Consider the following 27,875-nt stretch of genomic DNA (forward strand, 5'->3'; position numbering starts at 1 on the left):
TTTCTTCAAAAAAAAAACAACAATTAAAAATTTGAAAAAAAAAAATCCAGATTTGCTCATATTCATGCGTTAATGTATTTTTTGAGTATCAAAAATGCAAAAACATCTTGAAAATTCCAAAAAATTTAAAGCTTAGTCAGAAAGGGTTAAAGTTCATTAATGAAACAAACATTAGGTCCGATATAGAGTTTATTTATTTATTTAGATTTTTCTTTCTATTTCGCCGGGCAGACTTGCCCGCCATCCATCGTGTGGTTTTGTTGTTGGTTATGTATTTTCTTTTCCCTCTTAATAATGAAGAAAAAGCTCCGAGGCGAGTCGACGTCACCTGAAGAACCTGTAGAGCAACATCCACGAGCTACTTTCCATTCGTCAGTCTTACTAGTCGCTTCAAGAAAAGTCACTATTTCATGGACTCTCACAATTCGATATACGCCGCCGTCGCGTAAAAACCCTTCACACAGGGAGAGAGAGAGAGTGTGTATCGAGTCGGTCTAGTTAAGTCGGCCGATAGCCATGACGTGTGACATGCTGGACTGACCGATGAATGATTTGTTTAGCGGAAGAGATTGCGGTTTTTTGTGCTTTTTTTTGCCGGATGCGATCGTTTTTCGGATGCTTGCACAACCTTAACACTAGGCGGTGAGGCATGGGATGGCCTTTCATAGGGGATGTTGTGGCGAATGTTCCCCTTATGTCGGGGGCGTTGCTGTCGGCGTTTACGCCACGGTAAGTAACGCTTTCTTTTTGCGTGATTTTACAAATGCTTTCGTGTAATTCAGTTTGACTTGGCTTGCTGGTTAAACTATATGCAATGATTCTGATGATCTTGAATGTACCTGGAGCATACATGGAATTTATTTTTATTTTCGTGTAAATACAGTGGAACCCCTCTAAACGGTCACCCGACCAATGCGGTCCCCCCCCCTTTTGCGACCAAATAATAATTTATAAGTTTTTAATTAGTAAGTTTTGTTTTAAGGGTTGTGAGAACCCCCTTTTTTTTACTCTCATCCCTCTTTTACGGACGAATGTTTTAATCCCTCCGGTGTCCAAAAAAGGGGGTTTTACCGTAATATATGTAATAATTGTCGTAATTTTCCGCAATTAAGCTGTGCCTTCATATAGCTTTAAGGGTCTGATACCTTTTCACATAGTCAAAAGCCTCAAAAACTATGCTCTAGTAGAAATATCATTATTATTTAATCATCGATTTATTTCAAACTGAGTACACGTATTTTTGAATGTATATCCTATGTTATTCCGGTACAATGTTTTACATATTTTCAATATTTATTTTTTTGCAAGTTTTCAAATATTAAGAAAAGAAAGTACTATTGACTCATTGAGTGCATGAAAAAAAAAATAGTATGACATCAATTTTAATTGAATAAAAATTGATTTCCATAAAGAAATCTGTTCAGTTCATAAAATGAGGCAGAATATTTGAGATCCGTTTATGAATACTTTATTTATAAAAAAACAAAAAACTAGTTGATTTTTTTAATTTTTGAAAATTTGAATTTCAAATAAGATTGGATCAATGAAATCTCAATCTTTTCCCTAATTTATGAACTAACTACTTTTGTTTATTTTCAACCAATTTTTATTCAATCATACGAATATCATGATATTTTATTAATGTGCGTAAGGTATTAATAATGTATTTTATTTTTCAATTTTTGGAAAAAATTGTAAAAAAATAATTATTAGAGATACGTAAAACATTGTATTGACACACAGGCCCATACAATGAAAAACGTGTAAAAAAACTGAAATAAATCCATATTCAAATATTATTTTTTGATATTTCTATTATACTACTCAGAGTTTTTGTAGTTTTTGACCATATTAGAAGGTACGAGAACCTTTAAAAGCAAATTTTTAGATCTTGATTTTTTTTGCCGTTCTGGTTAGTGTCTGACTAAGAAAAATCAAATTCACACACTCAAGAATAATATCAAGGTTTTGCTATGTTATAAAATTCTGAAAGAAAATTTGAACGGTATGGGTATGTTTAATATGCAAAATTTTACTTTATTTCGATATTAGTGTTTGTTTTTGTCTATTTTGAATGAAAATTTAAGTTGCAAAAAGCCACGGTGCTACCACGAAAACTTTATTCTTTCAATAATTTTTCTTGTTGCTGCTTATTTACCAGAAACTACGGACTGAATGTTATTTAATGAAAATAATATTATTGTGAGTGAAAGTTAGTTTTGAATTAATAATTTGGTGGGTTAGTGTGTGGTTTAACTTACATAAAGCTTGAGCAAACACCGTTTTTTAAGAGAATTTTTCATGTTTTAATATTTCGGATTCTTTTCCTGGGATTGATTCACTCATTAAAGAATATCGGAAGAAAAATTTTGATTTTTTTTGAGAATTTCAGTTGAAAAAAAATCATTTAACCGGATACCCATGTTATAGATAATATTCAATGATTTTACGTACCAAATGCTAGCGGATATTTACTAGCATCTAAAAGAAATAAATAAGTGAATATATATAAAATAACGCATTGAATCTAATATGCATTCAAACATTCAAAATTTTAGTGTGAAATTGTTTCCGTATTTCTTGTCATTCGTTAGTCATTAGTTACGAATAATTAACTTTAGTACTCATGTTTCAAGTTACTACTCCCAGAGAAATGGCTCACATGAACATTCTATTTAACGAATTACGGCTATTAATCTCTCATAATACAGCTAATAACTCTACAAGAAATACACATTTGTTTTGGAAATGACCATTACTTGAACAAATTGTAACACCATCATAATGTCAGTAGCTTGCAGAAATTTATATATTTATCAGCATTATTGAGAGAAACCACTTCTTTCATGCAATTTGTTGTATAGTATATTATTATTTTGCTTGAAAATTTAGTATACATAATTCATACAACATATCCTGTAAAAATCCTTGAGGGTGTGTGTGTCAATCCAACATCTTCTGTTTTATAGACCTATTTATCATAATGCTAATGGTTCTTTTGTTGCGCAACACGTTTTCAGTCTTTAATCGTGATTTGTATTCCGTCAGACGTTACACGTTCTTTTTGATTGTTCGTCATTTATTCGTTTCTGAGTAGCGGCATATTATTGCGATTAAAGATCCATTGTTAAACAATGACCTTGATCTTGGTAAGAACAATGAGAGATTTTTAATTTTCATGCAGGAAATTTCTGACCCAGTGTTCTATAATGGCGACGACTTAAAAGTGAGGTTACTGACTCGACATCGATAAACTATAAATTAGTTGTGACGTGTATTAATCTTTTTTCCTCGCCAAGTGAACATCATAGAGCAGTTTGATATAGTTACAAGATTGTTTTCCGATTGTGCTTCTCAGAGCTTGACACAGCTATGCTGTCCAGTTACGGGAAATAAAGAGTTTTTTGCCCCCGAGGTGGTCTATTTAAAAATTAAGAACCATTTATTTCTTTAAAAAATCTCGGGTTAACTTGAGCCGTATATTTACTTTTTATGAATTATTCAAATTTCTCGGCTAACTAAAATATTTCCGGGATATAAACGTAAATTTTTTCTGTTGAAAACAGCTCTGAAAAAAACAGGACACAACGTACACAGTGGATCCCGCTTATGACGTTTTTTAAAAAATCATAAAAAAAAAACGTTGTAAGTGAGAAAACTTCAAAGGGGAAATCTTAATGAGAGTTAGAGTTAAGACGACGAAAATAAGTGATACGTACTAAGTGAGGAAACGTTCTAAGTGGGAACGTTATAAGCGGAATAGACTGTACACTGGCACGAAGAAGTCTTCAATCGAGTGCACAGCATTGTACTGTGTGTGTGCAGTATATTTTTTCTCATAGTTTTTATTTTCTTCGTGCAGATTGCTTTTATATTTTGGGTTGAAGTATTTTCAGATACATTGGTCATCCATATTTTTATGCGCTTCTTTTCTTGCTTCTTTTATAAATATCCAACCTCGTTGCCAGGGCCAGCTCCATCGGATGAACTGGTCGACGCTATAGTAGGGTCGCCAAATATCAGAGGTAAAGGGAAAAAACAATTTCTGAAAAATGTAAAAAAAAATGTTTTGTCTGCAAAATTCAGAGTATAAATGCGTTGGATCAATTTCAGAGAAACAAATTTTTGATGAATTTTATCTAGCTGGGAACACAGCTGCGTGTTTTCTGGGTCGCTTTACAGGTGTGCCAGAGGGGCGCCGAAAAGAAATCTCCCATGGGTGAGAATTTTTCTCGAGCCGTCGCTTTTCGTCGGGCATTTTACCTTTATGGATCTTGAATTGACATATGTATCTGTATGAAAAAAAAGGACATGAGTCTGTATGCAGGGTGGTCTGTAAGTGCTAATGCGGCCTTTATCTCATCAACCATCTATCGTAGAGGCATAATTTCAATTTATAAAATGCTCACAAAAGGCGTTCAAAAATAACCCCGTATCAGTTTTGAGAGTAAAAGTACAGTGTGTCACAAAATAAAAAATCTCCTCTGATTTCCAATTAGAAAGTTGTTGCCCTATCTTCTCTCCTGAGGCCAACAAAAAAGATCCAGGTTTCCAAGTGCAATATTCGCGGAGATACTTGAATTTAAAAATTTGGGAAAATATGGGGAAGAACCGTATAAATCATAGTTTTCCAACCTTTTTTGTCCCATCCCCCCTTCTTCAGAAATGTTTTTCTCCCACCGCCCCCCAACGCAATCTAACCCATAGGATGCTATGTTAAACCTGTACCTTCTACCGGCCCCCCCCCTCGAAACATTCCATCGTCCCCAAGAGGGCGTTAACGCCCACGTTGGGAATCACTGGAATAAACTAACGAACAACGCTTCTTTCCCTCATTTATGAGGGTCTTCCCCGCGTTTTTTCAGATTTTTAATTCAATTATCTTGGGAAATATATTGTACTTGGAAACGTGGAACTTTTTTGTTAGGCTCAGGAGAGACCACACACACACACACACACACACAACAACAACTTTCTGATTGGGTTTCTTAGAACACAGAGTTCGTATGAAACATTAATTTTTTTTATTTCAACAACTATACAACCTGTCGCAATATGAATGACGTATTTGACTTCTACACGTTATTTAGATAGTTTTTCTAATTGGAAGTATACTTCTAGGATCAACGGTTCACCAGCAGTTTGGGGCTTAGCTATGCACCCTGTATAAGCAGTCTACGTCGGCAAATACTGCACATCAGTGATTCCGTAAACAAATTTTAAAAAAATACAGAGACTTCTGGGAATCCCTGTATAATATTCAGCGATATCTGTGACACTATTTAGGATAAAGGCAACGTAATACTTGTATAAGCTTGCTTGTCATAACACCCTAATGAGAACAAGTGTAAAATATTCTATCGATGGGAATAATTCAAAAAACAAAATAAATAAAAGGAGGAAGCGAAAGTAAGCGTTATGAAACCTTGATTTCATCTACGCGACCAGTTTACGCAAGGCTGAAGATTCACCAGTCAATGGGCTTAAATTATTCAAGCCTGAAACAGCTTTGTTTGCATTCACAGATGCATGAAACAACTACAACTTGCGGTAATTCTCTTGAGTATTTTAAAGATCTTTACATTAGTACTTTGTGTTCGTAAATAAGCGAGAAGAAAATTATTTTCAAATACGGGATGTACAAAAGATAATAAGAATATCTCCTGTAACGTCGCACGCACAAGTATGCACGTTAAAACAATATACAGACTCAATTACATTACACAAAGTAAATAGCAGCGCACACAATCTCTCTTTCTCTCTCTCTGGCCTTACTTTCACAAATTGAACAAGCGTGCAACCATAGCCAGTCATAGAAAAAAAAATGTACAAGAAGAGAACATTTGTTTTGGCATTCGCCATAAAAAAAAAGAGAGAGGATATCTACTTTTTCATTTCGAATAGTCTCTTTGGACACGGAAATTCTGTCCTTTAAACATAATTTCCAACTTTTATTTTCACAGAAAAAGCACGCCCAGGCAGATTTTAAAGCGATGGCGTAAAACGTGACCAGCTTGTAAAAACCTCGGCGAAACTAAAAGAATCAAAAAGCTGTTCGTGTGTGTGTATGAGAGGATACTACATACATATACGTACTACATACTCAACACTAAAACATAAAGAAACTGTTCTGTGTTTTTATTATTATTTTTTTATATGTATTCTCCGTGTGAATTATGCTGCGTTGCGGAAAACAATAATGCGCTTTTTATGTTATGGCAGTATATAGTCGAGTGTAAGTAGTATAGGCAATCTGTATTCCGAGCGCGTGGAAAGTCGTTTCGTGACGGTTCGGATGGGTTTTTTTTTGTGTTTTCATTTTGGTCTGTACTTTCTTCTCGCTCGAAATATTTTTTCATCTCGTCACACGAGACTCCATCAATGGGAATTTATAGATAAGTTAATCCGATGAAATAATGAACGAAAAAATATATATAAAAGGATTCACAGAAATGACTTTTGATTTATACTAATATAACAATAGCTTTCTTCGAAATAATCATCGAACCTCATCGTCCGTCATTGTGCATTATTATTATTATTCCTGGGACATATTTTTTGAGTTAGAGAAAAAAGTACTGAAGAAAAATTCATGTATGAGAATGCGTATGTATAAACACAGAACACATTTTTGCATGTGTATTTCATAATATAATTTCACGCTCGGTTCGTTCAAACTAATCATTTTTCAGGTTCTACTGCTTTGGTTGGAACCTGTGTCCTAATGACCTGGGTCGTGAGGGAAAGTCTTTGCAAATGACTCTGTCAGATTCAGAAAAAATACATTTTTTTACCATTGTAATTTAGATCGATGATGCTCTCTCTAGGCGTAGAATATAAAATCATTCCATTTAATATGGCCTTGGTTGAGTTTCGAACTGTGCATGTATACGAAGAAGCTGAATCATCAAACTGATAATCATGATAGTGATGAAGCGAAAGCTGTTAAATTTTTTAAACCCTTCAACGTATTAATTTTTACTTTGTAACTTAAAACATGCCATTTTGAACCATCTTCTTATTATAGTAATTTACCGTTTTTCCCCTTTTTTTAAATTCACTAGTTTTTACTATGTTTTTAGTTTAAAATTTACGGACTAGAACGTGAAACAATGATTGATTTCTGTTTGCCAACTGAGTGGAAAAATTTATCAACGATTGGTTGTAGCTCATTAGCTACACGAAAGGTGGATATCAATTTGAAGAACAAGTAAAGGTAAATTAAAAGAATCGAATTTGTGGAATGTAATTAATTTATCAATAAGGTTCCCCTCTTCACACCTGAGCCAAAACTGATTATTAAAAAAAATTTTTTTGATTGATTTGTGTTTATTGTACGCCAAGATGCCCTTTAAAAAGAAAAGATAATAATTTTGGTTGGTATCTTTATTAGGACCATTTGAGTTAGGTACACATATATATGTGTGCCTCAGGTCTTAACTTGAAAAAAGAATCATAAAACTCATTTAAAACCGTTTAAAATATATCATCAATTAACTTACCCTTTCAAAACTATTGTACCTATTTACGGTGTTCTCAATATTGTCTCCACAGGAAAACGCAGGATTTTCTCTGGGTTGGGGGGGGGGGGGGAGTCAAAAATTGTTTCTTCTGAAGGGGGTGTTACGTTTTTACATTTCACTGCAAAATAACACTATGATCTTGGCTCAAGTGGTCAACAACCCTCCCTCCCTCCCCTACTCTTCCTCAACCCTCCCCCTACCACGTGCACCAATGATTGTCTCCGTAAATTGATAATTCCTAAAATATTTATTGTTATATGCTTGCAATTCGTTGAATAGAAATTCAAGATGTGAACCATTTGGCTGATTGTAGTAACTAAGAATATAATTTCTAAGGTTTTATCAGTCGTAACTATGATTAAGGAATGGCTAGAGAAATACGGAAAATATTTCATACTGAAATTTCGTGTGGATATTGGATTTAATGCGTTATTTTATCTTTTTGTTAATTTCTTTTACATGCCAGCAATGATATATAATACGAAAATCATTTTGATTAAAAAAAAATTAAATGTATAGCTTTCTGTTGCAAATTATGAAACCCACTAATTTAATATAGATTGTTTTTCTATGATTGTTTCAGGATAAAATAAACAGTTTGTGTAATTCATAATCAGTGTTTTAATGTTGTACCAATTTTTATATATGTGGTAATGTCTAATACAGTTAATTGGCAGTATATTAAATCGCTGGTCACTCTAGTACGTGTTTGGATTTGCGAAGTACTTTTTACTCCTTGAAGAATGGTATCCCCAGGCCGAGCTAGTTTGCGTGTAAATGAGTTGCCACCCTTCAAAGATCGCTCGTTATACGTTTGATCCGTTGGTTTTTGTGCAGCCCGGGTTCGTTTGAACGCCAATTATTCTTTATAATGTTGGTGATTTCTTTTCTCCGTGTCTTTAATTGCGAATTATCCTTCGCCGAATGTCTTCGGGTTTGAAAGCGAAAACACTACTTTTGTTCGATGAAGACTAACCCCGCCTTTCCTTTCGATTACGAGAAAACGTGTTACTTCTCGATAATGAAATAAGCTATAGAATAAAATTCACGAGAAAGAAAAAATAGAAATAAATAATTTGGGTTATAAGGAGTAGATCACGAAAATCGCTATTTGCATGTCTAAACAACTTTCAAACTTTCAACGGGTTTTAAAGAAAATAATTTTATTGCGGTCAAGAATATTTATTTATATGATGAATGAAGAATGAATATACATATTATAGTCTACTTTTTGGTGTTTTTGTACATTTCAAAGAGTAAATTCGCAAAAATAAAAGAAAAATCATAGTAAATGTGTCTCCATCGTTCTTTATAATTCGCGTTTACGTCCATTTTGTTTGAGTCTCTGAAACCAAACTGCTGAACTATTTGTACAGTTCCAAAATCAGATTATATCAATGATCGATGAACAATGATCAATGAGCAGATGAACAATGATCGATGAATGATCATCGGATTGATTCTACGATGCCTTCTCTCACTAATTTCGAAGAATAGCAAAAGTATATGGAAATAAAAAAACGTGAACGTGAATGGCTCGAGTGAACTTCAAACAAATCGATATGTATCAGTCTCGAATCGATAATACGATTTTTGGATGCAAGTGCCGTGTAGTCGAAAAACAAATTGTTCAACGTAAATGTCAAGCTTGATTACGATAAAATTTAATTTTCATGCAATTGAAAGTAACATTTGCCCGAATTCTAAAACAAATATGCGTTAGAAAATCCAAGCTAAATGTTCTGAGCTAATAATGAATAATTGAAATGCAATTTGATCGTCTCTATGGTTCACCCGCATAAAAACGTATTGAACTTTTTTTTAGTAAATACGGATGTAAATGGGTGCTGTTAGCACATTAATTGAATTAATACATAAAAACAGCAATTTAATTCATTAGAGCAGAGTTTTTAATTAGCTAAAATGGTTGATTCCGATTAAAATATGCAGTTTGTTTTGATTGGTTATTTATAAACAGATAAAATATTGCTTCGCAAAGTCGAATAGTTTTTACGTTGAGTTTTATTTTCAATCCCCTAATTTTGTGTAATTTTATAATCCTCTGAATACGTAAAATTTCAGCATCTCTCAAAAAATAACACCGATAAGAGGAATCAACTCTTTCAAGATAAAAAAGTAATGTACTGATATTTTGTACTGAAATGACACTAAAAAATGTACTTCACAAAACACCAAAAATTTGAAAAAAAATTAGTGTAATGGGTTTTCTTTTTTTATGAACATGTATTCGCCACGTATATTCAAATATACATGAGACCATAGATTAGTAGATATTTATGCGTCACATGATAATGTTCGGATTTAATCTTTTGTAGATTTTTCTTTTTGAATTAAAATTAACTTAAGGAGCGTCACGACACTTGAAGTCGAATTTCAAAAACTGCTTCAAAAATATTTAATTCAATTGCAAATCAAATGCTAAAAATTTCGTGTCAATCGGTTAATTTCTTCCTTCAAAATGAAAGAAAGAAGTAATGAACTATAGTGTAAATGTATACAAAAAAATACACTTCGAACGTAGTTTTCTCAGATTGCAGTTTTTGAATTCATCCGTAAGATAAGAAGAAAGAAAAAAAAGAACTACTGTGTGCACCAAAAATTCTGAAATTTTGCAGAAATGTTTATTATACACGAGTTATAAAATGGACCTCGATCTTGGATAACTGACCATTCGTTAGAATTTTATGAATTTTTAATGTTTGAAAATACAGTGAAAGCTTGATACAACGATACTTTGCAGACAAAGAAAAAATATCGTTGTAGGAGGATTATCGTTGTATCGAGAGTTAACATTATACAATAAGGCGCCGCCAAACTAATGCCATTATGTGCATCTCTTTTGAATCGGTGTTGTTAGAACCACCAGAAAATGCATTGGAAGCGTTTATTCGGCATCAAAAAATTCTAATTCATTAGTTGATGAATATAATTCAGTTGGTCATTTTACCCTGTAAAGTAGTTTCTTCACAACAGTTTTGTGTATCCCACATAAAGTAGCTTCATGGCAACTTCATTAACACTTTCAAAGTGTAAATAATGCAAAATAACCATGTTATTAATCACCCTCGAAATAGAAAAAAAACTAGTGAGGAATTTAAAAATACATTCAAGGTGATTTTGAGTGAAGTATAAAAATTGTCGTTGTAGCAGTTTTACGATTTACTCAAAAATATCGTTAGACGGATTTATCGTAGTAAAAGATGTATCGAGAGGAGTTTAACATTAGACTATAAACAATTCCAAACAAGATTCGAAAAAATATCGTTATATCGAGTATCGTTATAGCGAGGTTTCACTGTATATATATATATATATATATATATATACAGGGTGGTGCAAAATGAACGTAATGGTTTAAATGCTTTATAACTTTTTTATTTTTGAATAAATTGTTAACATTATTTTGTCAAAATACAGCATATGAATGGAGAATATTGTCAACTTAAACGTGAAAAAGTACGTCTCGCAGGTGTCGCCCATTTTCCGCTTCACAAAGTCGTGCTCTTTCCAACACATGTTGCATGTGTTTTTCGCAAAATGTCAGAGGTTATTTACGGATTTCATTGCGAATATTGTTTTTCAGTTCAGGTATGGTCTGCGGCTTATTGACGTATACTCTCTCTTTCAAATAGCCCCAAAGAAAAAAGACTGGAGCGGTCAAATCCGGCGAACGCGACGGCCAATTAAAATCGCTCCTGGCCGTTTCTGGTAGTCTGCCGGCTTTATTTGTTGCACCAGCTGGATTTTGCATGGAAACATGGGCAATGTGGCCAAAATTCTCTGAATAGACCTTCGTGATAGCCCAAGTTGTGCAGAACGTCTCCTGGTTGATGTTTCTGGACTTGCTTCCACACTCTCCCGTACGCGTTCGGCGGTGCGCACCGTACGTGGTCTTCCGGCACCAATGAGGTTCCTTGCTGAAAATTTGCAACCAGGCGATTTATTGTTGGCACTGAGGGTCCAGTCCGCACATTAAAATATCGACGATATGCGCGCTGCGTCAGAATAACTGAGTTTCCGTTTGAAAAATAAAATTCAATGATTTTTGTTCGTTGTTCTATTGTGTACTGTTCCATTTCAAATTCCCCAAGCCTTCTTTACACAATTCTGAAGTAAAAGAAAAAATGCAATATTTAATAAAAAGGTTATAAAGCATATAAACCATAACGTTCATTTTGCACCACCCTGTATATATATATATATATGTTTCAAAAATCTAAATTCAACATTTTTAAAAAAATACTTCCCATTAGTCAATTGCTAAGTCCGACCTCCATTTACTAACGCGTGTCAAATAAATATTGCTGGAAAATTGTTGGTGCTGCAGTTTTTCTAAATCTTGCGGATGAGCTCAAAAACTGCAATCTGAGAAAATCGCATTCAAAGCGTTTTTTCTTGTATACGTTTACACTATATAATTCATTATTTCTGTCTTTTATTACGAAAGAACAAACTAAACGAATGACACGAAATTTGTAGTATTTTATTTGCGATTCAGTGAAATGTTTTTTCGAAATCATTTTTTTGAAAATTCGATTTCAAGGATCGTGACACCCATTTAAGCACCACAAGCCTGAAAAATTATTTTTTTTTAAAGACATGAGCGCAGCAGCGTACAGCCAAAGAAATACGGTAATTTATTGTTCTCCACTGGTAAATAAAAAAAAAAAAATTATCATTCTGAATGAAACAGCGGTTGGAATTCCGTTTCTATTTTGGTTTGAATGGTAGTCAAAACAGATTGATCAGAATCGTATAAATAAATGTGCGAGAAGAAGTGTTTGGGTTATTGCGGAAAGAGAAAGTGAAGTCATCGACCTCAAGCCTAAGGGCCTTCTTCTTTTTAATTTTGTGTCCCCGAGACGGATGGTGAGTGAGTTCACACGCAAACTACATACAACTACTTCCAGCAGCAATTCACCGCTGCTTTGTTCAGGTGGATCGACAGGTAAGTTCGTCCTTTTCTTTACTTCTCGAGAGAGGTCCCCGAAAACCTTTTTTTTTTTTTTATACGCACACATATATCCTTACCACCTTTTACCACGGATGAACAGCAAGTAAGTGAAGCAGAACTGACTTGCCGCTGTGTCTTTCTATCATCTTCATCAAGTAGGTCCATTAAGTCAGGCCGTGTGTGGCTGATGCCGCTCCATTATTAGCCTACAGCTCCCGAAGAACAACTTCATCGATTCATTCCTAGATATAGTTTATGCACCGTCCTGAACTCTGAATATTTGTACAGCCGTGCCTCGATTTACGATGCCCCGATTTAAGCGTGAATAATTTTTTTGTGAATGATGCGTGGTCAGTGTTCGCCAATACGCATCTACAAGGTATCCTGTAAGTCCTAAAACGGCCTTTATCTCGTCCATCGTTCGCCGTAGAGGTATGGTTTCACTTTAAAAAATGCTCCGACTGTGTTCAGAAATCCCCTTGTAACCTGTTTTGAGAGTGAAAATACAATGAGTCGCGAAATAAAAATAAAAATCTTAATTTTTATACGGTTCTCCTTGTTCCCTAACTTCCAATTAGAAAGTTGTTGCCCTGTTTCACCTAAGGGAAAAGAAAAAAAAACAATGTTTCTAAGTGAAATATTCGCTGCGATATTTGAATTCAAATTGGAGAAAAGTTATGAAAAACTGCATAAAATATATGAGCTTTTCCGTCAGTTTTTGCTGCTCTTTCTAACTTTTCTACTGTTTTGAATTCAAATATCTAAGCGAATATTGCAGTTAGAAACATGGGATTTCTGTTCTTGGGCTCAGAAGAGACAAGGAATAAACTTTTTGATTAAAAGTTAAGAGACGGGGGACCGTATAAAAATATAGATTTTTTATTTTGTGACACTTCATTTTCTCTCTCAAAACTGGTACCGGGTAATTTTTGATTGCATATTGAGGATTTTTTAAATTAGAACTGTATCTTTACGACGAACGGTTGATTAAATGAAGGCCGAATTAGGACGTACAGGACACCCCATAGATGCCTGATTCACCCATCAAAATTCAATTTAACTCCTCCAAATTTCATTGAAAAGTTCAAATACTCCTTCAAATTTTAGATTTTTTTTACACAGAGTTATTTAAAAAAAAGGGTTTTTTTTTTTTTCAAAAACTACCCCTCAAAGTTTTGAAAAGCAAATTACTCTTCAAAATTGTTTTTCTTCTTGATACCACTGTGCGTGGTACTTGAACACGATTCGTGAGCGTTATGAAATCATAACCGAGAGAAGGAAACGATATTTTAATTATGTGATAATCAAGTCAGAATATATTGTTCATTCAACTAGAACACCTCATCTAGCCAAGTTTAGCTGATTTTCAAAGTGCTAAAAGTAAAAATCGGCTAATAGCTGAAGATATAAACTTTGTCAGACATTTTGGCAATCAATCTGGGCCATAAAACTGCAGTGGATTTCGCTTAGAAAGTTTTCCCGGTTATTACAACTCAGTTTCGTGGTGCCAACGCTTTTCCTTTTGCAAACGTTTTTTCATGACGAGTTTTTGAAAAACGTTATGTACAGGATCTACTGTATTTGGAATCAAGACTTAGGCAACAGTTTCCATTTTGAACAATAGGTTTGGTCACCTTTCAATTTGTTGAGTCAAACGTTACTGCCGGTCTTAAAAAAGTTCGTTCAAACCGATGCCATTTCATATTACAAATTCTAAATTACTCTGATTTAAAATAAGAAGCTCACTTCTTTCGCTGGACTATAGTGTCCAAATATCTCACTACATACATGACAATCGTTTGTGCGTATTTTAGAGTAATTTAAAGTTTTTTGATAACTTTCTAATTATATGTAGAAAAATCTGGATTTTTTATCGTAATTTTTTTTCGAAAGACTTTTGATTACAATTAACGAATATTTGATGTATTTGTATGTAAAATTACGTCCCAACTCACGTCTGTCCAATCTATCGCGTAACTTCGGAGTATTATAACTGTATTACATACCATTATTTGACTCTACAATCAATTATCTCAAAATAAATTCGAATGAAATGAGGAATATTTTTTTTAAATGATATTAATTAATATTTTTACATATTTTCGTAGGCCGTATATTTAACAGCGTCTGGCTTGGAACTGGGATGGATAATCGAATCAGATGGTAGGCATATTATGAACTGTGACTGTAATTTTTAAACAAAATTATTATTTTCATATTTAAAATAGAATTTTTAAATCATACATTTATTATCTTTTGTAATTTCCGTTAGAAACTATTTAATGAATTCATTGTCACCGTAATTTCTTATAATAAATTAGCGGCTCGTATAGCTTTAAAAGTTAGTTTTTAGCTCTTGGGGCTAATTCAAAGCCGCGCAAACTATTCAATAATTTTTTTTGCTGAAGTTCTGGCTATAAAGAATTAATTAATTATGAGCATTTTATTTTACGTAAAATTCAATTTGTACTTCGTTATAATGTCTATAATGTCGTATAACATAAATGTCTCAAAAAAGAAAAGAAAACTTAAACAGTAAATTAAACGCACAAAATTTTATTTAATTTCAATGCTAATGTTCATTTGTTTTCTTTTTGATGATAACGATCTTCTTTTCAGTAAATTCAAATCAAAATTTACAATTTTAAGTAATTGCAGTATTATGTATTAGTTAATTATTTTTTTTACCCTCGCATTCCTATGATCAAAAACTATAAATTCTCAAGATCAGGTTATTTTGACCCCATGAAAGATTTCTATAGTTTGGATAACTACGAATAAAATGAAATGCTAGAATAAGATAATCCACATTTTATTGAAAATGTAAAAATTAAATTTTTTGTATTCATTTATTATTAATTGAAATTACAATTTAAAGAATTATCCTAAAAATACAAAAAAAAGTATAAAAATTATAAATTCCACTCATTTTCAGAAGATTTTGTAGCGATATTTGTTTCTGAGTATTCCTTTGTAATTGACGAAAACAGTTATGCAGAGTGTAACTAAACTGATGGACACAAGTGGCGATAGAACTAGCCGAAACAAATGACTTTCACCGTACAATGTGGGGTCGGAAGGCAAGCCGTGAGAGGGCGCTTCCTCTGGAGTGGATGAGACGTAGATTTTCGCAGAACCCGTCACTCAGCTGCAGTGATGGTAACTCGTGGGAAAAACTGGCCAAAATTTATCGAAGTGGGAAATCTCGTAGCATTTGTGGGAAATTTTGAGAGAGTTCATCAAGCAAAAGAATTTAAGAAAATTAATGCAAGCAATATTTTTATATTGTAAAAGTACTTAACTATGTATTTTCCCCGGTAGATGGCAGCACATTTTACTAAATGCACAGGAAAAATTTAGTCAACAGGGAAATTTTTGAAGTAAATTTTGTATGACGAGGTTACTATCACTCAAAGCTGCATTGCTCAGCTGCTATCCGACAAACCAGCCACGGCCCAGGCTCTGTCCCTCCAGGGATATAAGCCTTTTACCCTTGCGGGTTGGGTCGCGCTGGGGATCAGCTGCTATCCGTCGCCGATGTGACACCTGAATTGTAGCTGGTGGTCGCTCATTTGAGCGTTTGTTCTAAAGTTTTCGAGAATAAAGATTCTTTGTTCTTTATTATTCGTCTTTACTGTGTTCTCCATTTGCACAACGCAGCCGCCCTCTTGCGACTGGCCGCTTGCTTTGCGACCCCACATTGTATGGTGAAAGTTGTTTACTTTTGGGAGTTCTATCAACCCTTACAGTTCTGCACCATCAGTTTAGTTACACCCTGTATAGGTGTCTATCTTACAAAATATCTACTGAAATATTGCCAATAAAATGACGCAACAATATCAACTTCATCACTTTCACATAAATGGCCGATACGCCTTTTTTATAAGAAAAAAAAATAAAGCAGCAACACAAAAAATTTTCGATTTTCCACAATTATGAAAAAAATATAAGCGAATTTGAAAATAATACCTATAATCTTATTTCGTTAAAAAAAATATATTATTACAAAAATCTTGCTATGAAATCAAATGGATCCCATATCTTGAGAATGCGAGGGGTAAAAACACAGATACACTGATTAAATCTATGCAAAGATTCTAATTAATTTCTTTTCTGTAGATTACCTTCCATCAGTGGCGTACATTCTTACTGCGGAATATTTCTGCTCATTATTTTTTGCCCTTTTTTTGATGGTTGGCCTTCTACTGGTAAGTTCGTGATAAGTATAAAATTGGCAATAATTATATTTCTATAAAGGATGACTATTTTATTGTACTTGCAGCATTTTACTGGCGAACCATTGATCCTAGAGGCACACTTCCAATTAGAAAAAGTATCAAAATAACGGATGAAACTCAGATACGTCATTCATGTTGCAAAGGGTTGTATACTTATTAAACTAAGAAAATTGACTTGAATTACTGAAAGTTTTTACACGGACAACCTGTCCTCAAAAACCCAATTTGAGAGCAGGGTATCAAAACCAAACCAAGACAGCGTAACAACTTTCCAACCGGGTTTCTGAGCACAGGGTGTCCGTATAAGAAGTTATTTGTGTTTATTTCATAATAACCATACAACATCTTGCAACATGAATGAGCTCTACACGTTATTTGAATACTTTTTCTAATTGAAAATATGCCTCTAGGATCAACGGTTCGCTAGTAAAATACGGCGAGGGGAATCAAGTAATCACCCTGTACACCATCATCTTGATTAAAGAAAATGATTATTTTTCAAAACATACTCGAATTAAAAGTAATTAATATTGTGAAATATGTGAAATTTTTTCAGAGGAATACGAAATATCTCATAGTTTGGCTTTTTCTGATGATGGCATTCTTCTTCTTGGAATGTGGGCTAGTTCTCTACATGAGTTTATATCATTGGGTATGTATGCGTATAAATGGTGACTAGAATTAACATGAACTGTTCAAGCGCTTGATTAATTCGAACAATGCTTGAGGTGAGGATAATTAATTTAAAATTTGAAATTTCGGGTAAGTAATTTGAATAAAAATATCACGTTTAGTGCATTTGGGGGGGGGGACCTGTTTGATGTGTCTGCAGTCATAGGTCATAGTAGGTGAATACGTGCTGATTATATACAGGTGGACGTTGAATCCCGTCAATAACGTTATTTTTTACCTACGGAATATATTTATACGCAGTATAGTGTCCGAAAGTTTGTGAGTTTGCACGACTACGATCTTGAAGAAATCTTGTTTCATCTCCATAGCGTATTGCTACGATAACTGTGATAAATACGCTTATTATGCATAATTGCCGAGCATTTTGGTAAATCTGATAGATTTCCCTAAATTAATCACTTTTACCGGCGATTATGCATAATGCCCAAGCGTCGCGTCGTTGGTGATATGATAAATCGTACTATATCATATACGTAGTATACATGATAATTCATACATGCATTGTATCATTATATCGGGGTCCGATGATATAATAATCCATTATATCATCACACATACTAGACTCATTTGGAATTTTTTTTTTTCATATTTGTCAAATTGACCAATTAGACAAGGGTGTTATGCATAATCACAGATAAAGGTGATAAATTTCGAATATTTATCAAATTTATCAACGACACTTGGTGTTTTGCATATTCGCCGATAAAACTGATAAATTTATCAAACTTACAAAGACGATTGGTAAGTATGCATAGTAACCGGTTATTACCGATTTACCATATTTACCTTAACAGTATGACAGTAACGATTTCAAATCTGTCTCTAAAGAAAATAATAATTCTTTTGGATGTCGTGCTGGATCCATTGAACGCTTTATGCCGGTGAAAATTTTTTATTATTTCATCCAAACATGTCATTAGGATACACATATTGGGATTTACTTGTATAGTTTGTATATTAAATAAGAACCATTTTTTATATTTTTCTCTGTTATTTTTTAGACACATTGTATGTCGTTAATTAAAGTTTCGTCGTTGTAGTTTGTTATACTCATCTATGGAGAAAATGCTTACTAATATTACGTCTTGTTAAAAATGATCCTTAGCGCATGCTTTATAAACCTTTTTCCCAACATGAGGTAAGTTGATAAGGCCCAAGTCCGGGGCCTCGGGAAAAAACTACATTAGAAATATTTTTTATTATAAATTTACTAGAAATGGACCGTGGAAAATGCTGGCTAGGGGCCTGCTAAAGGTTCCGGCTCAGAGCCCCGCAGGATATGAGAGACCTGTGACGACAATATTCAGAAAAAATATACAGGGTGATGACTTGATTCCCCTTGCCACATTTTACTAGCAAACCGTTGATTTTAGAGGCATACTTCTATCTAGAAAAATTATCCAAATAACACGTATATATAGAACTCAGATACGTCATTCATGCTGCAAGGGGTTGTATAGTTATTAAAATAAAAAAATAACTTTTTTTATGGATACCCGGTTCTCAGAAACCCTATTAGAAAATTGTTGCCTTGCCTTTAACGAAAAAATTCCACGTTTCTAAGTGCAATATATATATTCACTGAGATATTATATATATATATATAGATTTCAAATATTGGAGGAAAGTTGAGAAAGAACAGCATAAATAAGGAAAAGAAGCGTCGTGCGTTAGTGTTTTTGCTGTTATTTCCTAACTTTTTCCTTCAATTTTTGGAAATCAAAAATACCTCAGTGAATATTGCACTTAAAAGTGTGGAAGTTTTTTTGTTGGCCTGAGGAGAAGAGACAGGGCCAGGCCGTCTTAAGAGCACCATGGGCCCGTGCGCCAAGTAGTGCCCAGGGCCGTGCCCAGGTGGGCCCATGCGTTAAGGCGGCACGGGACAGTGCAACAACTTTATGAGTTTGTTTGTGACACCCTTCTCTCAAATTGGGATTTTTGAGGACAGGATGTCCGTATGAAAAGGTAATTTTTTCATTTTGATAACTAAACAACCCCTTGCAACATGAATGACGTGTCTGAGTTTTATACGTTATTTGGATAATTTTTCTGATTGGAATCATGCCTCTACGATCAACGGTTCAGCAGTGAAATGGGGCAAGGGAAATTAAGTATTCACCCTGTATATAATTTTAGTACAACAGTACGCGCGCTATATATATATTGTATCTACGAGAATATTGTGACGCATAATATATGATAATACTATATATTTAAATATCGTAATTAACGAATTATTGCACAATTTAGTATCATATGATCAGTACCGTCTTAACGCATGGGCCCGGGGGCCTCAAGAGAGGAGGAGCTTCAGAAAAACCAGAAGTAGGTAAATTTTTCGAGAATTGGCCATGTAGGGCCTCAGAAAAATTACTTGGCCCGGGGGCCCATGATGCTCTTAAGACGGTCCTGCGTATGGCCCTGCGCTGTTACTATGAAAAAATATTATTTTGTTCAACTAATAACTAAATTTTTAGTGTAGGGTACTCGTAGGATCTTCTTGACGAAACTGTTATTGTACAATTCTTTTGAGAACCAACAGTTAATAGACTGAATTTCTTTTGAGCGTTTTTGTTGTTTGCCATCAATATGTTTTATAACCTTTGCAATCACACATTATTAATTTTATGGAAAATTTGGAAGAGATTCAAAATTAGAGCGAAGGGAAAGTAATTATACATGGGCATGTCGTATAATGAATTAAAAAATAGATGTTTAATGCAAGGAAGAGGAGGGGAAAAACACAAATTATCGTTGTTTGCAGTTGATGGAAAAAAAAGCGTGACACTCCTTATATAGCAAATCTGTTTTGGTAGCATCCAAAAAAACCCATTTTCAATAGAATGAGTCACTCTTCAAAAGCCGAATCGTGTTTACTTAAAACATATCTGCCCCCCATAGAATCTATAAAACATTTTCATCAAATAACTCAAATGCGTATTCATGCTAATAATATTTTTTATAGATAAATGCAACTTTTTTTTTCTCTATTTCATGATAATATTGTCGTCACGACCAAGAATCACGGCAAAGTAAATTAAACAAGACAAATAAATTACGTATCTTAGTCACGGCCGGGCCTAGACTCAGGAGGGCAAATTACAACGTACATGATAGTAACTCTTATATAGTTATTAGATGGTATCGACGCTGAATCCACCTTAGGTGCCCCTTAAATGTTCTGGGTGGGCTTGATTCTTGTAGGACGTAACGTAAAATGAACTCAAAATTACTAAGCGCTGAGTATGTACGTTATTTTTAACAGACTTGAAAATTGTTTTAATGCTCTGTATATTTTTTTATGCCCATACAAGACCTATTTCATTTTCTTCAATTTAGGGTTTGAGTTCTTCGAGAGGTTTAGCGGAATTTATTTTTTATGTCTGCAGAGCTGTTCTTAATGTAAGTATGAGTGTTTGAAATAAATGTACTGTGTGTGTATATACAGGGTAGTAAGGAAAGTCCCTAGGCCATATTTTAATGGCGAACCATTGATCCTAGAGGCATGCTTCTAATTAGAAAAAGTATCCAAATAACGTGTAGATCTCAGATTGGCCATTCATATTGCAAAGGGTTGCACAGTTATTGAAAGAAAAAAAAATTAACTTTTTATACCGACACCCTGTCCTCAAAAACCCAGTTAGAAAATTGTTGAACTGTCTCTTCTGAGGCCAACAAAATAATTCCACGTTTCTAAGTGCAATATTCACTGAGATGTTTGAATTCATTAATAGGAGAAAAATTGAGAAAGAGCAGAAAAAACTAATGGACAAGGCTTCTTTCCCTTATTTATTCTGTTCCTTTCAAATTTTTGAATTCAAATATCTCAGTGAATATTGCACTTAAAAGCGTGAAATTTTTTTGTTGGACTCAGAAGAGACAGGGCAACAATTTTCTAATTAGGTTTTTGAGAACAGGCTGTCCGTATAAAAATTTAATAATTACACAACCCCTTGCAATATGAATGACGTATCTGAGGTCCACCCACTGCTTAGATACTTTCTCTAATTGAAAGTATGCGTGTAGGCTCAACGGTTCACCATTAAAATGTATCCTAGGGGAACTTTCCTTTTACCCTGTATAATACACCTCTTAAGACACGCTTCCCGACTTACGAACACCGCAGTTGCGTTTAAAATACACTGTTCAAAGCAATACAGGAGATACGTATTATTTATTAAAATACCAGATTCTGGTATTTGCCTCATTCTCGTTTGTGATTTTTTGAGTATTATTAGGCAAAGATATCTACTCTTACATATTAGTAACTAGATAATATAAATCACGTGATATTGTTATTGATGCCATACCAACACACATATATTGATGCCAATATATGTGTATTCCAGGAATAAATAAATTTGCGTGCTCTGAGCTATCTCTACAGAAATCAGAAAGCCGCGAAACTTCAAGACAGTGTTAATAAAGGAATCGGGAGTATTTCTGAAGCCTTTTTATAAAGATCGAAAAATTTTAGCTGTTGGGGTGCGGAGTCATCGTGTTTGTAAAAGAGTTTCACTAGCAAAGTACGTTTCTGTAAACTCTACATCAGAGGTCTTCAACCTTTTTCTAGTCGCGAGCACTGCTTATATCCATCATCAAAAGAAGAGCACCTTTACGTCAAGTTTGACATACCAATAATTCATGAAATCAAGATGATTTCAATCCTTCAATGCAATTTGTACGAGGTGTTTACTTGGCACGTTGATCAAGTGCTCGCGAGCACGATATCGGACACGAGCATAGAGCACTCTGGGTACTTCAGAGAGCACTGTGGTGCTTGCGAGCAACGGGTTGAAGACACCTGTTTTGCGGTATACTCTTTAGTGAGGAAATGCGAATAGAAATGGTTCAGGGTTTAGATACCCTGCCACGAAGCTTGAGCAGTTTAGTCACATATTTGCAAAAAATTCTCTCTCTCTCTCTAGTTTTTTATATATATTCTCAATTTTTTTCAAATTCCTTCATTAAGATGTTCTCGAGGTTTTATAGCTTTAGTTATGTTAAGGTTGTTGACAGCTTAGAAAATGGGAAATTTAATTATAGACACCTCGTTCATTCAACGCTTTCTTTTACATGTAGTACAGTGGAACTTGGTTAATTCGAATTTTGGACAATTCCGACTTTTACGAGTTTTATATTTCATTTGATGTTAAAATTTTTTGTTTAATTTGAAAATTTTCCGAATGTTTTGGACAATTCGAAGTTGGAGAAAAAAAAAAAATCGTGGTTTTTGTATAAGTGAATTTAGTTTGGAAAAATTCTATAAGCAGTCAGACTTTGTTTCTCTCTCGACTAAGCTGTTATATAGGATGGGCAAAAAGTTCGTAGAAACTTAAAAACTCATAGAAACCGGGAAAATAACCGAAATAAAAAAACGGTTTGCAGGGTTAACATCGCTAAGTCACGGGAACTTTTTTAAGACAGGAAAGGAAAATAACTCAAGAAACAGTCGATAGGTGGCGTGGCGTACACAAGTCAAAGAAAAGATACGCAAATAACGAACAGAATGTCTCCAAATCGTTTATTGCAGCAGTATGTGTGGGAACAACACATTGCAAGCGAGTCGCAAATCCAGCAACGGCAGAGTGCAGCAGGTTCACATACACGGTTTACAACGGTGAACTGGTTGTGGTTTAGAGTGCAAATTCTTATAACCGTCTCATTTGCATATTTCCACCGAAGTCGTTCGTACCAGACCCACATATAGGCTGTTTTTGAGTTATTTTTTTCCCCCGTTTTAAAAAAATTCCCATGACCTAGTGATGGTAACCCTGCAAACCGTTTTTTATTTCGGTTATTTTTCCGGTTTTTATGAATTTTTGAAGTATCTACGGACTTTTTGCCCACCCTGTACAACAAGTCTTTGAAGAACAAAAATACATAATTTGAAAATTCTGGCCTAATTTCAGCACACTATGAATGCCGTTTTTTTAATCTTGACTTCTGATTCGAACTGGCATGCTAACATTCTGTCTGCTGAGCAACGTGAAAATAAATGTGGAAGCAGTCCTGAAGAAAACTGATATACCCAGGTTTTATATCATAGACTTTATGATAAAAAAAGAGTATTTCTTTCTTTGAAAACTGCACCCTTTGTATGCTAAAACGTACGTCAGATTAATTTGCTTTTCGTGTTAGATTTATTTTTTTAGCAACTCAGTTCGACAAAAGAAAATTCCCTTTGTTCATCAGAAAAACGGCAAAATTCCGTGATCTAATTTCATAAAAAGTCTATCCCCGTGCTGATACACATAAAAATTTTCCAAATAATTTGATTAGGTACACCAAAGTGCATTTATTGTGTGTGTTTACGCTATTTAAAAACACGTTGGTGGAAAAAATTAAAGAAATTTAATCTTCATTTTGAACGTTCCTTGTCCCGTTAACATTGTTCAGCTAGATTGCATTGAAAATGTTTACCACTTGATACGAATTACGTTATTCAACTTATAGATCAAGGTGAGGTGTACCATTTAAAATCTGAAATTTTTTATCATCATTTTAAGAGTAAGGAAAGCGCCCGAAAGTACACAAAAAACAAAAATACCGTTATATCAATTACTAAAATTTGTGAAACACTTTCGTAACCGATTATAAAATTTTAATAATTTATAATTATTATCCTATGTGAATATTGATGAATTTAAGTTCCAATTTCCAGTCGTTTCACGGATCCAGCATAGATTAATTGGATGATTCGAATTTTAGATAATTTGAACTTTTTTCCAGTGACTTTGAGCTTCGAATTCCAAGTTCGACTGTACATTCTGTAGTTTGTTTGTGTTTTTCTTTGCTCTCTTTTTGTAATATTTTCTTTTCTTTTTTTCTTTTGTTAGATTTTAAGCATTGTATGTATTCATTGGCTGCAGGCTGCTTGGCAGAGAGAAGCTCTTGTTTTGCAAAGGCTACAGACATTACATGTTGTGAGTATTCGTAATAACATTGATGGTTCTTATTATTTAAGTCTCTTATTAAATTATTATTCAAATTATTATTGAATATTTGAATTATTATTCAATTATTCGTCAAATAGATTAAAAATATAAGTGATATGAAAGGTGCGAAAAATTATACATGTTCAATTATTTCTTAACAATATGATTATGGAATTTAGAATGTATGATAATTGCCGCAGCCATCCTTAGGGAGTGTGACAGGTGTGACAACACCGGGCCCCGCTCTTATATGTAGAACAGAAATGGGAAAAAATGAATATGTAATTTTTTTGTAAGAATAACACGCGGTAATTGCTTCTTCAACTGCGACAACGAGTACAAAAATAAAAAAAAAGACCCCAATGCAATACAAGATCTCTCAATTACGTAAACCCATGGGCTTGAAAATCTGTCCGTAAAGAGGAGCGTCAACTTAAAAGCTACGAAACGTTGTCCATTAAAGCCCTATCTCAGGGGTTGGATTGTGTGTGTCCGTAAACCAGGGACGTCGGGAGTGTCAAGAAATGGATCTGAACAGCATTGAGCTTTATGTTGGAAATTCGGTTTTTTTTAAAAATCAATTCACGGGGAATCAATACTCACCTTCCCGCAGAAAATACTGTGGTTGCACTCTCAGTACTCTTGGCTCCAGTGCCACTGCCGTTAATGGTAAGTCAGCTAACCATAGGAATCGAATCCTTTGGACGAGGCTTCCCAGGCTAAGATCTTTGGCGGAACCAAGAAGCCAGGATTTTTCAAGGGCCCCTCCAAAGTAAATTTATTGTGTATAAAACAAAAGAAATAAGAGAATTCATTCTGGGCTCCAGGGCTGGATCTTGTCAGATCCCCACTCCGTTGTGGAAGTTTTACCGCTATCTTGGAATGTATGTCCCAGGCAGTTTCATGGTTGAAGACGAAAAAAGAAAAAAAAGAAAAAAACAGAAATTCCACTGTTAAAAAAAGAGAAAATATTTCGTACGATGAAGGAGCCCTCAATTTATTGTCGTAACGGGCCTCGTGCATGACCCCTCCCCACATCCTAGTACGGCCTTTAGACTAGGATCTTTTGAGAGCCTCCAAGCCAGACTTTTCACGGGCCGTTGTTCTATAGGGAATTTTTTGCATGGATAAACGAAAAAAGATTATTGTCTCAGGTCCCAGAGCTAAAACCTTGTCAGCTCGAAATTTGTGGGTGCCATGGCCCCGCTTTTGGTAAGGGTGACCCTGGATAATGCATAGGAAATACCATGAAAGAAAATTTTGAGTTTCGTGCATGTATACGTATAATATCTTTTCAGGGTTCATTGTTTTCTGAAGTTGATGCAGCATCTACCAAAGCGGATTCCGAATCTGGAAATGTTCATTTCAGCCACGAGATTTATTTCTCTACTTCTCGATGTCAAGAATCGGAACTTCTTTACATGACAAAAACCAGTAATCCACCGAATCTTTCGCGAAGTCCATCCAGTGTGAGCTCGCCAATCAACAACAAGAACAACTTGCAACGAGCATCTGCAGAAGATTGTTTCTGTCGTAAACCTCCCGGAAGTAGTGAATTCGACGCTTCGTCATTCAACGAATATCTCACGTGGAAACTGAGCCAAACTCACCTCCACCAGCCAAACTATATAGGTAGTTCTTCACAATCGGATATCATTCCTGTATCCAAAAACAAAAAGAATGCTATACTCCACGGACTCCAAAATCCCGCTTTCAGTGACACCCAGTCTTTGTATTCGAGTAATAGCCTTCAAAGGCATAACAAGTCAAACAGATCGGAACCGATTCGAAGGGTTCAGTCTTTAGGTGACATTTCTACACCGAGCTCGAAACTCTTCATCGTGAAACCGTTCGCTCAGAACTCTGTGGAATATCTGCACAAACAAAATAGTATCACGATTGATGATGCGGACTCTAGTTCATCGCATAGTATACGAGACGTTGCTTTATAACCTGTATATCATCCATCAACGAGGTATTCTACAAACACGTAAATTGCTTCATGTCGAATATCTTGGCGTCAGGATTATTTTGGAAAATGAGACGTATCGAGTTTGTATGTATACAGGGTGTCCTGTAAGTGCTAGCACGGCCTTTATCTCATCAACTGTCCGTCGTAGAGGTATGATTCCAATCTATAAAATGTTCAACAAGAGCTAAAAAATTGCGCTGTAGAAGTTTTGAAAGTGGAAATACAATGTGTCACAAAATAAAAATCTAAATTTTTATACGGTCCCCTTGTGCTCAGTTACAAAGTTGTTGCCCTGTCTCTCCTGATGCCATAAAAAAATTCTATGTTTTTAAGTGCAATATTCACAGAGATATTCGAAAAACGGAGGAAATTCGGGAAAAAACAGCGATAAATGCAGAAAACCGTTTTACCCGCAGTTAACGCTCGTTCTTTCAAAAATTTCCTCCGTTTTTCGAACTCGAATATCTCTGTGAATATTGCACTTAAAAACATGGAGAATTTTTTGGATAACATCAGGAGAGACAGGGCAACAACTTTGTAACTGAGCACAAGGGGACCGTATAAAAATTTAGATTTTTTATTTTGTGACACATTGTATTTCCACTCTCAAAACTCTGCTACAGGGTAATTTTTGAACTCTTGTTGAGCATTTTATAAATTGGAATCATACCTCTACTACGGAGAGTTATTGATATAAAGGCCGTGCTAGCACTTACAGGACACCCTGTTTAGTATACAATAAGTACTCCGAGTGTAATGGCTATATGGAACTTATTATTTATAAAAAATTTGAACTCAAAACTGTCCAAAAGTTGCTGCCTACTTGAAAATCAGTAATATTATTTTTAAAGCATATGCAAATGTATGATATACATTTCGTACTTACAACGAAATCAGTTGTTCATAGTGTGTGATTATGAAGCCTGAATATTTCCAATATTTATCAGAATCTCAAACTTTCAATCATTTCTGAAAAAGCTTTCAACTCACTTTGTTTTCAAATACTGTAGGAACGTTGAATAGACACTCACTACCAGAATTGCAAAAAGTTTTTGATTCCCGTTTATTTTGAATCAGTTTGTTTCACTTGATTGAGAAAATATTGTAAAAATGTTAAATCAGAGATGTTGTACAGTAGAAGTCCGTTACAACGACAGATCAGTCATGGGGAAAGTTGTCGTTATTACGAACTTCTTGTTATAAGCGGATGTTTTTTGTAACATTAGCTCTTTGTTAATCACTCGCAAATCACTCGTCGTAAGCCATATTCGTTATAACGGACTTTTACTGTAGATAGATATTGGCATCGAAAAATACATCACAAATAATAAATTATTATATATATTTCAAAATTTACATTATATCAAGTAAGATAGAATCTTCTTCAGGTGCCACAAAAAACAACGAAAACTCATAATTTCAGTTATTTTTATTATTTCATGAGATATTTTGTGTATATATATATATAGAAATTCGATGAACAAAAAAAATTGAGTTTCCTTATTGTAACCAGAGCATCTGTACAAAATAAAAATC

The 27,875-nt window shown here is 34.4% G+C and overlaps 1 protein-coding gene across 1 annotated transcript; it reads left to right on the forward strand.

Annotated features, from left to right (window-relative positions):
- Positions 1 to 370: 370 nt before the first annotated feature.
- Positions 371 to 27,875, forward strand: Rcd6 (Reduction in Cnn dots 6). The gene is made up of 7 exons (XM_089238984.1): positions 371 to 729; positions 14,607 to 14,661; positions 16,618 to 16,706; positions 17,293 to 17,388; positions 20,769 to 20,831; positions 24,269 to 24,355; positions 25,666 to 27,875. Exons 1-7 carry the CDS (start codon positions 655 to 657, stop codon positions 26,317 to 26,319), a joined length of 1,119 nt encoding a protein of 372 aa, XP_089095110.1. The 5' UTR covers positions 371 to 654; the 3' UTR covers positions 26,320 to 27,875.

This window comes from Pholcus phalangioides, unplaced genomic scaffold (assembly GCF_987345545.1).
Source record: "Pholcus phalangioides strain wild (caught in Gottingen) unplaced genomic scaffold, Ppha-v1.0 ptg000011l_1, whole genome shotgun sequence".
In the NCBI taxonomy this organism is placed as follows: Eukaryota; Metazoa; Arthropoda; class Arachnida; order Araneae; family Pholcidae; genus Pholcus; species Pholcus phalangioides.